Source organism: Mytilus edulis, chromosome 6 (assembly GCF_963676685.1).
Source record: "Mytilus edulis chromosome 6, xbMytEdul2.2, whole genome shotgun sequence".
Lineage (NCBI taxonomy): Eukaryota > Metazoa > Mollusca > Bivalvia > Mytilida > Mytilidae > Mytilus > Mytilus edulis.
Window position 1 is genome coordinate 30181068 of NC_092349.1, and position 16856 is coordinate 30197923.

A 16856-nucleotide genomic window follows, 5' to 3' on the forward strand; every position below is an offset into this window, starting at 1 on the left:
AATTTTTAATTTATAAAAATGATTTACCACTTCAATCATGTTAAACAAAAAAAGTTACATCCTGATGATTCAACATTGCATTTTCATAATAAAATTATTGAAAAAATAACCAGCATATTGTGAAGATAACATCAAAAACATAATATTCGTAGCTTGAAAATATGCTTCTTTGAAAAAAAAATCATCTGAAAAGTTAGAAGTCAAAGGGGGACACATATTCGCCGTTTTTACACATCTATTTAAATAACTGCAGATTTTATCACATCAATTTCATTATAGATGAATAGTACACATTTCAAAGGTGTAAAGAACTGAAATTAAGGGCAATCACTCAAAGAATTACTAAGAAATACTTCTTTAAAATCGTCATTTTTTCATTCAGAAAATTGGCTGAAAATCGTTGTCTGTTTTTCAGTCCTTTGCGGTAAGTGCCGAAATTTTGTCTAAGTTTAAAAAATAATAATTTTTGTTATAATGATATAATTTACCTACCGGCATATCTCTTCCATTTCACCCATCCTTTGAAGTTTTTACACCTCAAAACACAGTCACTTGTCTCAGATTTCCCCCCTGTATACCTTAATTAAGGTATATATATCACTATATACCTTAAATTAATTAAGGTATATAGGAAAAATAAATTCTGAGACAAGTGCCTGTGCCTCAAAATCATAAAACGGCGAAATTGTGTTCCCGGCGAATATGAGCGCTCCACTCTACAAACTTGGTGTAACCATAACAGTATGAAAATTAACGCACCAAAAAAAATGTATGAAATTAGGTTCAAAACAAAACTTACAGAACTATATATCAGAATTATGTTTCACTATCAACGAATGTCCATTCTTTCAAATTACTTGGAATTGACATAGATGAAACTTTAAGCTGGAGAGATCATGTTGATCGTATATTTATGATTATCTCATCTAAAATATCACTTTTATATAAATTTAAAGTATATTTGTCAATATACACAAGACAACTTTTCTATAATGCATATATTCTACCATATAAGACTATTGTAGTTCATATAAAAAAGAAGATGTGGTATGATTGCCAATGAGACAACTATCCACAAGAGAAAGCAAATAGGGAGACGGATTTATATAAGTTTTTCCAAACTTGTTTCCAGATCCCATATTTGAACTTTATGTAACATTGTAATATTTTATCTTGTAATTTTTCATTAATAAATGCTGTTGACGACGACGACGACGACGACGACGACGACGACGATGAGACGATGACGATGACGATGATGATGACGATGATGATGATTTGGCATTATTTGTACTTGTAACTGTTTAAATACAGTACGGGTATGCATGGTCAAATAAGAAACATTTGATGCAAGCTATTCTTTATTGTAGTTTTAACATGGGTAGGCATTTTATTCCTGATTATTTTTGCCTGAGCGACTGTGAGGGCTAAAATAAAACAAATTTAATTCCTACCCATGTTAATCCCTATTTCTTGATGTTTTATAACATTATTTACTTATTGTCAGTTTTTTGTCAAGTCTGCGACTTCTGTCACAGAAATTTTAACATATTGATAGTTATCTGGCGGTGGCGGCGACGCTAACAAACTTCTTAAAAGTTTAATATTTCAGAAGGTGGAATACCTGGATGCTTCATACTTTGTATATAGATGCATTATGATATGATTTCCGTCTGTCATATGTCCATATTGTCATTGACTTCATTTTCATGGTTCAGTGACTACTTGAAAAAAAAGATTATCGGTTATGTTAATATCGCTCTCATTGTGAGTAATAGGATAACTATACTTGGTATGTGCGTACCTTGCATGGTCCTCATGCCTGTTAGACAGTTTTCACTTAACCTCAACCTCATTTTATGGATCAGTGAAGAAGATTAAGTTTTCGTGATCAAGTCCATCCATATCTCAGCTACTATAAGTAATAGGTTTACTATATAAGGTGTAATGATTGTAAGGTGTACATGTCCAACTGACTGGTGTCATCTGACCTTGACCTCATTTTCATGTTTCAGTGATAAAAGTTTTTGTCTGTTTTACTTATATTGTATGTTACCTTTATTTGGTGTATTGAAATATTTTACAATGTATATGTCTTCTGGCAGCTTTTATTTGACCTAGAACTCATTTTCATGATTCATTTCTCAATGTTAAGTTTGTGTGCTTTGGTCTGTTTTTCTAATACTATATGCAATAGGTCAACTATATTTGATACATGGAAAGATTTTAAGGTGTACATGTTTGTAAAGTAGGGTTCATCTGATCCCAATAAGGATTAATGGTGACTTTTCACTAACTTACATACAATTTATATACATTTTTGTTTATTTAGCCCAATTTACACAACATCAAGGAAGTGTTATTATGGTGAAGGAAGCGGAAGTAATAGGAGAGGACCACTGAGCTCTTCCATGAGAATAGACAAGCGGAAGAGAGATAAATGTATTAATCTCCAAGTCAAAGTTATGGGCTACTGTGACTATCCTAGGTCCCAATAGTATACACAACACACTATGATTTCCCACAAATTAGTGTCAAACAAAATAATAACAAATACCCAGAAGTTGTTGACCTCTAAATATCTGACTATTTTTGTGTTTGTTTGCCGTCTCACTGATGCATACTCCCCGTCATCTTTTATATATAATAATGCAATGTAACTCATTTGTTTACTACCTAACTAGACCATTATATAGACCATTGTAATAGATTACAGATATCTTCTGACTATTTTTGTGTTAGTTTGCTGTCTCACTGATGCATACTCCCCGTCATCTTTTATATATAATAATGCAATGTAACTCCTTTGTTTACTACCGAACTAGACCATTATATAGACCATTGTAATAGTTTACATTACGATTACTTGTAAGCAGAAAATGCACAATTACTGAGTGATTACATTGAAAATTGTAATCAATTACAGCTGATTCAGATAACCCCATGACTGGCAGCACAATAGCCCCTTTGTCTACTATATACACCCTTGGTCATTTGGTTTCTACTACCATTCTGACCATGCTGACTTCATAGCTATAAAATCCATTCACCTCAACCATGAATTCCAATCAACTTAGTTCAACTCATCAGAGGTTAAATTCATTGATAAAACATTAGTTTTGGCAGGATCAAACAATTACTTTTGGCGGGACCAAACAATTACTTTTGGCGAGACCACACAATTACTTTTGGCGGGACCAAACAATTAATTTAGACTGTCTCTTTCTCATTGATGTATATCCCTCTTTTCATTTTTATTTATATATAAAACTTAACCAATAAGTGAAACAGAATTTTATTCTATATACATTGAACATACAGAAAATATCCATTTCAAAAACATGATACGATAAGGACTTATTAATCCAAATATGACAATCTATATGAATGACAAATGTTAATGAATTATAATAAAAGATTCATGTAGACCAGTGTTCAATATCAAACATGATAGCACTGTACTGATCTCATTACTACACATTAATCCTTTCAAAAGTATAAATATATGTTCTTCATGAAATTCATAAATTTACAATCATTTTTGAAAAATGCCTTCACTTCAACAGATTGAGTGACTTATGAAAAAAATTAGTGATGTTTTAATCAAAACCACACTTATTAACATAGTTAATGATTGTTTCTGTTATATCTTTAAAAGGTTACGGGTGAAAAGACAGTAGTTTTAAATGATTTAAATCAGGAAATGTAATGTCATCACAAAGTCTAGAAAACTTTGATAGATTTATGTCAATGCCAACATTTAAATGAAATTATGCAAATAGTTATGGAGATAAAAATTCCCCCTTATATTTCATATTAAGGTAAAAAAAAAAAGAAAAAAGAAAGAAGTTTTTTTTACACAGGACATTTTGTCATATAAAACTTAATAACTTTTAAACCTTTTCCGCAGACAACAAATCAAGCTATTTTATTTACACTTCATGTATTTAATACAAAAATTGTTTAACAAAATACTTTCAAATAATCTTTATACGTTTTCATACATTTCCAATCAAAAATAGAGGCAAGGTTTTCCTGCCAATTCTTTTCATTCAAATTTCCCATAAAATCAAGCTCACATACCTATTTTTTTAACCATTATTTTGATTTATATAAAATATTTAAAAAGAATACATATTTTGACACAGTTGTTATTTTACAGTAGCAAACAGCTTTAATATAGAGATATCATATTTAGGCAACAGCGCAACATTCAAAGACTTTTTTTTTCTTTAAATAAAGTTAAAAAAAAAATCATTGAACCAGAAAATCTGACCTGGAAAACTGATAGACTATAGATGTTCAAGTTTTCATTGCAAAAATAGAATTCAGTTTTAGAAAATATTCTGTAAAAAAAAAAAAAAAAAAATATAAAAAATCACCAGAAGGTCTTCTTGTACATTTTAAAGTTTACAGTTCAACACAGTTAACACATTTAAATTAAATATTTACATTGTGTATTTCTATCAATATTCATCATCAAATATCATTAAATACATTTAAAAATAAATCATTACTATTCGTACTTGTTTCTTCTTTATCATACTTTACAACTGATATCTTATTTTTTCAAAAGCACTAAAAATTATCAAGTTATTTTTTTTCACATTACTTTCTACATTCCGCAGTCCAGATTTCCTACTAAAATAAGTCAGCAAGTCTATTTAGACTCATGTTTTTTAAGATCATGAATGTCTGCCTGCACCAATCTATTTAATATGATGGTCCTTGTTAAACAAATGAACATCTAATTAAACATGTCTTCTCTATCAGCCCCGATCAATTCTGACTCCTCCATTGAACTAAAGTTAAGGAAATGAGATGGACGATGTATTTCATGGTAGAATTCCTTGGGGTTTGCCAGCTGTAATTCATACTTCATGTTAGCATCATGACGAACACCTGAATAAAATAAAATTATATGTGTAAAATGTCAGTAATAAGTTTTTCTATTTTTCAGGATGATGACATAAAATGTGTGTAAAAATATAATTACATTTTGTATAACAAATAAATTGATATGAAAGGCAAAGTATACTCAAATAAATTACTTCAGCATATCACAACCTATTATGAACACTGATAAAAGGCAATTTCAGCACTGCATTATGTGTTTTGGTATTTCTACACTCACGTTAAATTTTATAATTTAAAGTCTAAGAATTGCTGAGCTTTGAATATTTAAAATTTAACTTTTGAAAGTGGAGAAATAATACACCAGTTACAGAAATCTGTTTGTCTTATGCTTTTAAGATGATTTGGAAACAAAATTTATCATTCCTCAACAAAGATTTACAGAAAGTTATGTTCTTTAAATGTGATGTCATCGGGCGTCGTAGCATTTTTTTATGACATCACAATAGGAAAGTCAGCAGAAATCAGGAAAATGTGTCGTCCTATTTTAATTTTGACCAATCATTTCCTGCGAACAAAATTTTTTTAAGAGATAAAAATATTTTTCTCACATTTTCTCACACAGATCGAGAAATGTGAAAATAGAATGAAAAGTAATTAATACCGATTCTCCTCATTATTATCATAACCTGTGATCAACTGTGTTATCAGTAATACATACCCATAAAGTTGTAATTCCACGACCACTGAGCAGGAGTCATGAAAAATCCAAGGAAACGATCTGACAATAACATCTGTACACGTTCATAATGTGATGGGAGATAACCCTTAGGATTGTTACCAGTGTCCGTGTTCTGTCTGCCCCACTCATATCCTGTGGGGGTCAACTTGTAGGCTGTCAGTGAACAAGATCCTGGTGTGAAGCTGGAATACAGATAAGAAAATCACATCAATATATACTTTTGTTGCAACTCTCCAGTGGTTAAAACTGTTAAAGGGACATAAGCTGCCAAATTAATGTTTATAACAATAAAAGTAGAATGTGCTTGCATATAATGTTATAAAAGGACATAACTCAAAAACAGTAAAGCGACGCTTCACATATTCCTACCTGATTTGAGTTTTGTGGTAATAAACAGTGTATGTGTATATTGTTCATAACATTTAGTTCAGGCAAACATAATAGAACAGAAAGAAAAAATTGTCGCCACCAAAATTCAAACTTGATCTGTGGTTTGTAGCAATTAGCATTGTGTATAAGATTCATAACATTTAGTTGAGGCAAACTACAGTTATAGAAAAGAAACGAAAAATTCAGCAATTTTTCCATTTGGAAAGGTGCACAACTCTAGAAAGGTAAAATTCAAAGCTGATCTGTTTTGTGGTAATAAGCATTGTGTATCAGTTTCAAAACATCCAGTTCAGGCAAACAGAGAGCAGAAAACAATTTTGAGACTTGCAGATATAAACAGAAATGGGCTTTGCTTGGTTCTGGTTGATCTCAAAAACATATAGATTGTTTGGGCATTGAAAGTCTGGAGAGACATAAACACTCTGTCAGGACGTATATCTTACCTGCATGTAATTACGACAGTCTTCTCTCCATCCCAGGACGGATTGTCAGCCATGACTTTAGCGTGAGTGGTGATGTCCTGTGGAGACAGCTGTGGTAATTCATTAGGTTGTGTATGAATCCATCCTAATGGCTCCATCTCCTACAAAAAATCCATCACAAATTACATTAATATACTATTCGAGCAGATTTAAATTTGTTTAACTTAAGGCTTGTGCTACTTTTGAAACAATTCTTTTTGCGTTCATGTTTTGAGAAGTTTTTATATTGCTCTAATTCAAAAAGGGCACACATCTAAACTAATGTAAAAGTGTGTTTTCTAAACCAAATATTCCATAAAAAAGTTTTTGTTCTCTACAAAACAAGAGGATTTACCATCTGAAAGTTTTATCAATGGAAATAACTCCATACATCATTTTAGTAGAATTTTCATGCTCCAGTTGAATTTTTTATTTTTGTTTATAGCACTGACGTCTGACTCTCCCATACATTCAATTCTTTTCTGTGGATTATTATCCATACTTACTTTAAGACATTCATGTTCAGGAAGAATGTTTGGTAGATGAACGGTCTGATGAGTTCCCCATTGTGGTGGTAACACTATACACCTGATCTCCTTCACTTGTGGATTATCAGGGGGACTAACTCCATATAAAAATCCAGCAATCTAAAAAGCAGAAGAGACATTCTTTTTAAACTCAGATATAATTCAAATTTTAATATATACAGAATTTAATATTTTAAAGATGATTTAACTCATTAAATATCAAACCAGAAGGCCAAAAAAAAAATGTAATAAAGAAATCCTCATTTAAAACTCCAGACCTTGTGGTCATTAACTTTGGAGTACAATTATCGTACTCAGTCTCAGAGTTCAACCAATCAAAATGCTGGATTTGGTGTATTGATTTCAAATTTTGTTCTCTTGAGTACTGAGTAAAGTTTCACAGATGAGAGTCCATTTTAACAATAGTGGTAAATGTGTGAATGCTGAATAGAATCCCCAAAGTATTATTTATAGCTGATTTATTTTTGCTGTTTTGGCATAAACAGCGTATTATACCAAGATATTAAAAAGATAGTACAAAACCAGAACCCATGGATTCATATGAATGCTATAATAGGTGAATGTACAAAATGTACCAATTATACATATCATATGAAGGAACATACAAGACAAAACAGGTAAAAATTCTAAAATCTGGCAAATTCCTAAAACATTCATTCAAGTAATTTATTAAGCTCAATCAATGAGTAGAAGAAATTTTACCCCTTTTGAATATACATAGATATAACAAGAATGTGTCCTCAGTCCACGAATGCCCCACTCGCACTATCATTTTCTATGTTCAGTGGACCGTGAAATTGGGGTAAAATCTCTAATTTGGCATTAAAATTAGAAAGATCATATCATAGGGAACATGTGTACCAAGTTTGAAGTCGATTGGACTTCAACTTCATCAAAAACTACCTCGACCAAAAACTTTAACCTGAAGCGGGACAGACGGACGAACGGACGAACGAACGAACGAACGGACGCACAGACCAGAAAACATAATGCCCCTCTACTATCGTAGGTGGGGCATAAAAATATGTGGTATGAGTGCAAATGAGACAACTCTGCAGCCATGTCACAATTTGTAAAAGTAAATCATTATAAGTCAAAATGCTGCCTTCAACACAGAGACTTAGCTCCCACCAATGCACTGATCATAAATTTTAAGTTTGATGTCTCACCTGTGCTCTTAGATCAGAGATAATAATAAACTTCTTTAGAACATTCTTTGGTAAAATATAAGTATATCCCGTCTCTTTGATATCGTCAGAGGAGACATAAATATGATTAGTTCTCAGATGGAGGTTGGTGGCAGAGATTGCTCTAACACGCCATTCAGTTTTAGACGAGAATGTTGATGTCTCGTAGTTACTGGTTGTAGACGTAATAATTTCATCTCCATGTTTGTTAACAGTTCGTGTTGTTGTTGCCGTAAGTTGTGATTGTTCTTTCGTCTGTTTTTCAATTTCAGCAATTTGTACACGCTGAGCTGAGGGCGCTGAAATCTCCATACCAAGGATTATGTCCCTTATTTCTGATTGGGTCAAAGAAACTACGTTCACACTGAAAAAAGAATGAATTTATGTCAATTCTCCAATTTAGAATCTAAATGACTATATGTTATATTAACAAAAAAATTAATGTTTCGAAGAATGGTAACCAATCGATTGTTTTCTTTCATAAAAAAACTCTTAAATTCTTCTGATTCTGAAATAGAATTTTTTTTTACAACCTGTTAATATTTGAATATATGCAGAAACTGTATATTGGAAAGTTTTCATGTAAACTTTTGTTTGCATTTTGCTCAATAAAAGGTAAAGATAAATTTCCACTTGGTCTAATGTTTGCTGTTTAAAAGTATTTCCATGACTGTTATTATAATAGGCATATTTTAGCAGTGAGAAACTGTATTCAGAAAAGTTTCTGCTGGACCCAATAAACTAATAAAGTGTAATTTTCATATCTTAATTGCACAGTCCTTACTTGTTTTTCTTTCCGTAATCAGCAAGAATGAGATCTTTAAGCTGCATTTCAATCTTCATCCATTCCTCGTCAGACAGAGTAGGCCAGATGTGATGTTGTTCAGTAATGGTCGTCTTGTCTGGCTTCAATACGATCTTAGTACGGTCATTGTTGACGTGTAAGGCTCGCAGAATCAAAATTAATCGGGAGAATGCCTACAAAAAGAGTAAATTTATTAGGTCAGATTAAGGAAATAGCCAATGGATTCTTAGTCTAGAGTGTGATGCTTAGTAGTTGAGAAAAAAAATAATTATATCAGAAATTACAAAATATTAAACAGCTTAGTTCTAATTTTATTATCTTTAGTAAGTATTGAAATTTTCATTCAAAGTAGATCATGGTTGATTTTGATTTAGTTTACCTATCAATTTTAAGTCAAAACTTTGGACTTGGAGCTGTGACTGTTTATTTTTACAAATCATGCTATAAATTAACTAGTACTTACTGTATAAGATGAAATAGTTTTCAACCAATCATCATACAGATTAAATAGTACCATCTGTGGTTCTTTAGCTTCAAGAATCAGATCACCAAACTTTTCTACCTGTAAAAACATAAAAATACAAACATTAAAATCTAGAAAGTTTTTTTTTCCTTTCCTGTCATTCTGGCTATATTTTGTTAGCCCATTCAAATACTCATTATCGGTTCTGGAGTGTAATGTAAAAAAAAATATGTTTTTTTGTTATTTTAATGTTAATAATATCTCTCTTTATTTATTGTTTTGTTTTTTCTTCACAATTTTAACCTCAGAGCAATTTGGAGATAGGCACAATGTAAACACTTGTCTATTCCTTCAAACAGCATGTCTTCTCCTTGATGTGCTAAGGCCTCGGTGGCAAAGTGGTCTACGTAGTTTTACTACTGTAATCACTAGCCAGTCAACACTGAGGTTGTGAGTTTTAACCCCGCTCGTGAGGGAGCACTTGACTCCAATCTTAATCTTAATGAAGAGGAGTCCCCTGAGAAAACCACTGGGCTTCAGTAGTTTTCCTACCGAAGGTCAGAGGTTTTCTCTTGGGCCTCAGATTCATCAACCAATTATCCCCCACGAAATAGCCCATAATAGGTCCTTAAAAGTGGCGTTAAAACACCTATCAATAAATCTAGAGGTGCTTTTGTAACAATAATGTATACCCTATATCTACTTTTACTCATATATTATTGACTGCATAGTTATCATTAGGTCTTAAACATTCATGCAAACAATATAACATACCTTGAGACAGGCCTGGAAAGGAAGCTGGAGTTCACTCCCTTTGATGACAATATTAGGGAAATCTAACAAATGTACTTCTAATGGATCCAACATGCCTTTCCTGGTGACAATGATCTGTTTAGGTTGTTCCTCCACAGGGAGAGATCTAATCAAGGCAGCTACTTCTTCTGCAGTCTTCCATTTGGCCAACTACAATAGGAAAATGTCAGAGATATCAATCAGTGTAGATAGTGTTGGACAGTAATATAGATCTTTTTAATGCTAGTAATTTTTGCAAGCATGGTTGAACAAAGGATATAAATGTCAGATTTATTATGGAATTTCATAAAATGTAACATACAAATAATACTATTAAAATTTCAGCTGTGAATTCTTATTTTTTGCAAAACCTACGTTGCCAAAATATTTGCTTTAAAAAAATTCGACTAAAATTTCTAAATATACAGCACATTCACATTGTCGACATATAATTCTATGTATGAGCCATTTTTCTAGACTGAGGACTACTTATAGAACTGTGAAGTTAGTATGTGGACCTCTTAATGTTATTTTTTTTTTATCCAATTACCTGTCCAAGACGTTTCTGTCCAGCCCATACAGATGTATGAATGATCTTTAAGAACAACTGTCCAGTTCGTGGATTGAATATAAAAATAGCTCCATTAATTGGCTTGGTTGTCAAATTGCCTTCAAATGTCTGAAAAGGAAACAAAAATATGAACATAAAAAGAGGATGCAATATTGCTTTAATTGCAATAAATTCTTAAAGTAAATATTTTCTATAAGCCAGATTTTTCAACAACATTACTTGAAACTTTAAAACTTTCTTTGCTGATACAGACATGTGACAGAGTTGTCAAGCCACAACTGGAGATTTTGAAATTTTCAGCTGGAGTTTGGGCCTCATAACTGGAGATTTTTTATCGACCTTTTTATTGACATACGCAAGATTTTTTGTGTGTGTTTAAACTGCATATATATCTCCCTTTTTTTTTTTGTTAATGAACAATGATTCCATTCCTTTGAACACCTGCATAGCCATTTTTTACTCAGTTAAATAGAAGATAAGGGAGGGTTCAAATATTTATTTATCATATATAGTTCCAAGATAAAGTGATCAGCCCTCATACATGGCAAAAAGTACCTCTTATTTAGCTAAATTGTCAACTTTAGTACCACTACTGAACATGTTTGTAACAGAAGGTGTTGAATTGATAGAGTTGTGGTCCTTGTGGGTCTTCTGATGGGTAGCTGTCTCCATATTTTAAGTCAAGTAATTAGGGCCACCATAGTCAGCTTTGCATGAAGTGTAGTAAGCATGGTCTTGATCCTTGGCACTTGACTTGCACCATTTTTAAATTTGGTTAGATACTTTGTCTTCTTTAATTTGATGCTGGGGTATTTGGTGATAACATTTAAGTTTGCATTTGACAATTATAAGACTAATTACACCTTATATAAGAATGCCAGCTGTGGATTGGCTGATAGCCAGTGTATTTTTTGCATATTCTAACATTTTTTCCTCATTTCAAACGAATTTGCCTGTTTTTCACCACTGCCGGTGAATATGCCTCAAATACCATGGTATTTGCCATTTTGGATATTCCTTTTTTACCCTCGCGAGCATCTTCCCACCATTTTGTCGGATACGACGTTACATTAAGACAGCGCGAACGCGTATACGTACCTGTATAGTTCCCGCGGTATATTTTATGACAGTACTAGTCCTCAAACAAATATTTCCTTTTCCTAGTACAGAGAGTTTAAATCAAAATGTATTCGGTGTAATTAAACAGATATATCATGTTATTGAGGGGTATTTGCAAAAAATACAAGTCTTGGGACAAAATTTCCCTTGCCTAGCGGCTCGGGAAATTTAAGTCCCTCGACTTGTATTTTTCGCAAATACCCCTCCATAACATGATATATCTGTTCAAAACACACTTTAATATGTAAAGGTATTCCATTGGCTTTGATAGAAAACAAGCCATACATATCATATTTGAGTTGATTTTATTGTCTTTAAGGTTCAGTATAAACTGTGAGTCTGTTCGATGTTTTCAACAGCATCAAAATCGATGTTTATACAACTGTTCCATTGTCAGTATTTCAATTTTAATCATTCAGAGTGTATATTTAACTAGCTAGTTGATTAATAGGTAAATGCCAATCATCTTTTATTGTTGTATATACAGTCTAATCCTTAACACCTTCATTGATTACTCGAGGCTATTTTCCTTTTTGACACAAATTTCATTACAGGAAACTTCCGTTTTTCTCGGACTTTTCCCATATCAATTTTGAGTTTCTCTGACTTTTTCCCTGTCCGTATCTATTTTGTAAAAAGAAATGTCTACTGAAATTTTTTCGAGATTGACATTTTCAAAAAGCGGAAGATTTTATTTTTTAACGGGAGGGACGGAAGAGGGTCTGAAAAGCGGGAGATTTTAACTCCCGCCGGAAGAATCACATGTATGCTGATACTCAAAATAACAATATTTTTTTTATAAGCCACTTTTTCAATATCAATAGAAAATGAACAATTCATCTAACTTGTAACAATACCAACTATAAATTTAAGATGTATAGCAATCTGAACTTAAGCTCATCTCAAATGACCCCAATTAGAATGTTTTTCAGAATGAGACTCAGTTAATCTTTAATAACTTAAAAAAGAAACATGTATTATATATAGAATGAGACTTGGCAGAACGCAATCTTGAAAATCTGTAAATAAATATCTCACTATTCAGTATGAGACTTAGCAAGCTGGAATAATACAAAGCCAAGGGCTTACAGTCATATACATGACATACCTTGTGTATTGTAACTCTGTATACATTAGTATCATCCACAAACCAGATGATCTGGTTGGAGAACAGTTCTCCATAATTCTGTGATGACAGGTAAGGTTCAGTCGGCTCAGAGGAGTACAATTGTAGACCTTTACGTATTCTCTCCCTCAGTACATACAGAGCTGGATTAGCCTTCATGATCTTAGCCATAGCCTGCTGGATCAGTGGTTTGGCCCCTGGGAACCAGTTACCGTAGGCACTGTGTAGATTGTAGGCTAAGTCAATGGCAACCAGAGCTCCCGTAGGTGAAGGATAAATACTCATATTGTCTGTGGTATAGTCGAGGAACTTGGCACGTGCGTAACGTTCCACATCATGAGAATCGTAATCACCCCATCTTAGCTGTATATCAATCCAGTATTTCTGGGTAGTTGTGTTATCCATTACATCTCTATAAAAGACAAAATATATCAAGTTAGTTTAAAAAGAAGTTATGTTCCTATATTTACAGCCCTCCCCTATAAAAATGATGGTGAAAACAGATACTCATATTACACTAAATTTCAAATAATATTAACACTACATCTAATTTTTCTCATCCATTCCCCTCTAGCCCGTTTGGAAACCCCATTTATGTATTTACATTTTAACTTAAACTTAAAATCTGCTAACAGTGATGGTCTTGAGCTGTTCCCCTTTTACACTTACTTAGAATCTGCCAACAGTGATGGTTTTGAGACGTTCCACTTATAAGCAGCAAACAGGAGTATATCAGCACATGAACTGTTCATTTTGTATGACTTCCTGGGATGGATTGTTTCTTTCTGAACAGTTTCTATCTCTAAAGCATCCAATTCTTGATCAAAAACCTGTAATAAAGAGAGTTCTAGTGAAACAAAAATAGTCATTCATAAAAATCTGTCATAAAGAGATCTAATGAAACAAAAATAGTCATTTATAAAAACAAAATTAAATACCTGTCATAAAGAGTTCTTATAAAACAAAAATAGTCATTCATAAAAACAACCACCTCAATAGACAACCACGTGCTCCGCAGGGCGCAGCTTTATACGACCGCAGAGGTCGAACCCTGAACAGTTGGGGCAAGTATGGACAAAACATTCAAGCGTGATACAGCTCTGAATTTGGATTGTGATCAAATTTTTGACATTACATGGTGTTTTTTTTTACACAAAACAAATGTCAAGATTTTACAAATCAATTAAAGATTTCTTCTTCAAACTTTTTAAATCTAAAATTAAATAGTTGACACAGCATAGGTTTCTGACACAGAATGAATGTAGTCTAATGAACTTAAAAGTTTTTTTTTGCCTTTGAGCAATTCACTATGCTGTTGAATATTAATCCTCTCAAAAAAATGTTTGAAGAAATTTTCTTTTTATTTATGAAATCTGAAATGAAAAAAATTTAAACCCCCCCCCCCTTTTTTTTTCACATCCCCGTTTCCCTTTTTCCAAAACTGATATCAATTCAAATTTCTAATGGAGTTTGCAACAATAACTACTCTTTTAAATACATCATAAAATATTAAAATGTAAAATAAAGTGCTTGTTATCACTGAATGGTAAAGATTGGTTGGTAGTAAAAGTGAATATACATTGTTTATTGTATAAAACAATAAAAAAAACTTCATCAGCAACATTTTATATTGGCAAATTTCCAATGAAGTTACTTACATAAAGTTATTGGCAAATAAAAATAGAAAATGACATCATAGTCATGTCTGGCAAATGTCCAACATACATTATCTAAAAACATTTTAGATAAGATAAGGAAAAAAAGCTTCATCAGCAACATTTTTAATTGGCAAATTTCCAATGAAGTTACTTACATAAAGTTATTGGCAAATAAAAAAAGAAAATGACATCATAGTCATGTCTGGCAAATTTCCAACATGTATTATCAACTACTATTCTATACAAAGAAAGATAACTCCAATTGAAAATTAATTGCTATTGCACAATATTGTGCAATTAGATATTTCTTGCTATTGTGCAATACTGTACAATTGAAAATTTCTTGCTATTGCACAATACTTGATATGGAATCCTTATTTGGACCAACTTGAAAACTGGGCCCATAATCAAAAATCAAAGTACATATTTAGATAAAGCATATCAAATAAGCCCAAGAATTTAATTTTTGTTAAAATCAAACTTAGTTTAATTTTGGACCCTTTGGACCTTAATGTAGACCAATTTGAAAACTGGACCAAAAATTAAGAATCTACATACACAGTTTAGATTTGGCATATCAAAGAACCCATTTATTCAATTTTTGATGAAATCAAACAAAGTTTAATTTTGGACCCCCATTTGGACCAACTTGAAAACTAGGCCAATAATTAAAAATCTAAGTACATTTTTAAATTCAGCATATCAAAGAACCCAAAGGATTCAATTTTTGTTAAAATCAAACTAAGTTTAATTTTGGACCCTTTGGACCTTAATGTAGACCAATTTGAAAACAGGACCAAAAATTAAGAATCTACATACATAGTTAGATTCGGCATATCAAAGAACCCCAATTATTCAAACTCCCAAAATCAATCCCAACCTTCCTTTTGTGGTCATAAACCTTGTGTCAAAATTTCATAGATTTCTATTCACTTAAACTAAAGTTATAGTGCGAAAACCAAGAAAATGCTTATTTGGGCCCTTTTTGGCCCCTACTTCCAAAAATGTTGGGACCAAAACTCCCAAAATCAATCCCAACCTTCCTTTTGTGGTCATAAACCTTGTGTTAAAATTTCATTGATTTCTATTCACTTTTACTAAAGTTAGAGTGCGAAAACTAAAAGTATTCGGACGACGACGACGACGACGCCAACGTGATAGCAATATACGACCAAAAAATTAAAATTTTTGCGGTCGTATAAAAATATAAAGCAACAAGCCAGGACTGGAATAAGTTCATGATGTTAATATTTGATTCTAAACTTAATTCAGCTAAATGTCTGAACTGTGAAGTTGTTTATTTTTGTGGAGCTCTAATATAAGAGAATTCTTGGGCCAAACTCATTCACTAGGTTGTTTATTTTGTGTAACTTGATATTAAACAAACAACAATCAATCTAATCTTACGTTTGCGGTTGTGGTTGATTTAAAATCTACCTTTAGTTCATACAGAGGGCATTACATACAAATATTTACAGCTAATTTCCTACTGCATGTCAAACAAAACTTTGGTTAGCTTGCTTGCTTTGTTTGTATATTGTACAATCATTAGGCTAACACCCAATTAAATTCAAATATGATATATACAGGTTACACTATTCCTATATAAATTGTTTAAAAGATGTCAATCTAATTTACAAAGCTTGAATAAACAGTTATACAAACAAAGCAAGCAAGCCAACCAAAGTTTTGTTCTACATGCATTAGGAAATCAGCTGTAAATAATTAAAATGTTGTAAAACAGTAACAAACCTGACACAAATCCATGACAACACTTTCATGAATTTTCTGCCACAAATGAGCTCTGAATATCTGGATCAGTGAAATCTTCAGTGTAGGGATTTTACCGTGCATAAAAATACCAGTCAAGTCCAGCTGCACCTGGAAACCTACGTATACCTGAAATCATAATGTCATACATGTTAGTGAAATCTTTAGTGTAGGGATTTTACTGTGCATAAAAATACCAGTCAAGTCCAGCTGCACCTGGAAACCTATGTATACCTGAAATTATAATGTTATACATCTGTCAATTATCTCTAATACGATGCCGACAAGAAACATGCCTTTTCGTTTAGATATATATTTCTCAGACTATACAGAGAGCAATCCTAGAGAACATCATTATTTATTGCCTCAC

General features: G+C 32.3%; 1 protein-coding gene across 2 annotated transcripts in view; it reads right to left on the reverse strand.

Annotated features, from left to right (window-relative positions):
- Positions 1-3279: 3279 nt before the first annotated feature.
- Positions 3280-16856, reverse strand: part of LOC139527462 (pre-mRNA-processing-splicing factor 8) — a 43246-nt gene continuing 29669 nt past the window's right edge. For both annotated transcript variants that reach the window (XM_071322931.1, XM_071322932.1), the window contains 12 exons: positions 16469-16615; positions 13728-13888; positions 13041-13470; positions 10793-10921; positions 10225-10413; positions 9451-9549; positions 8967-9160; positions 8165-8546; positions 6954-7094; positions 6430-6569; positions 5576-5778; positions 3280-4902 (listed from right to left, as the gene is read on the reverse strand). In XM_071322931.1, coding sequence (XP_071179032.1) covers positions 4748-4902; positions 5576-5778; positions 6430-6569; positions 6954-7094; positions 8165-8546; positions 8967-9160; positions 9451-9549; positions 10225-10413; positions 10793-10921; positions 13041-13470; positions 13728-13888; positions 16469-16615 — 2370 coding nt within the window. In that variant the 3' untranslated portion in view covers positions 3280-4747. The remainder of the gene's footprint in view (positions 4903-5575; positions 5779-6429; positions 6570-6953; positions 7095-8164; positions 8547-8966; positions 9161-9450; positions 9550-10224; positions 10414-10792; positions 10922-13040; positions 13471-13727; positions 13889-16468; positions 16616-16856) is intronic.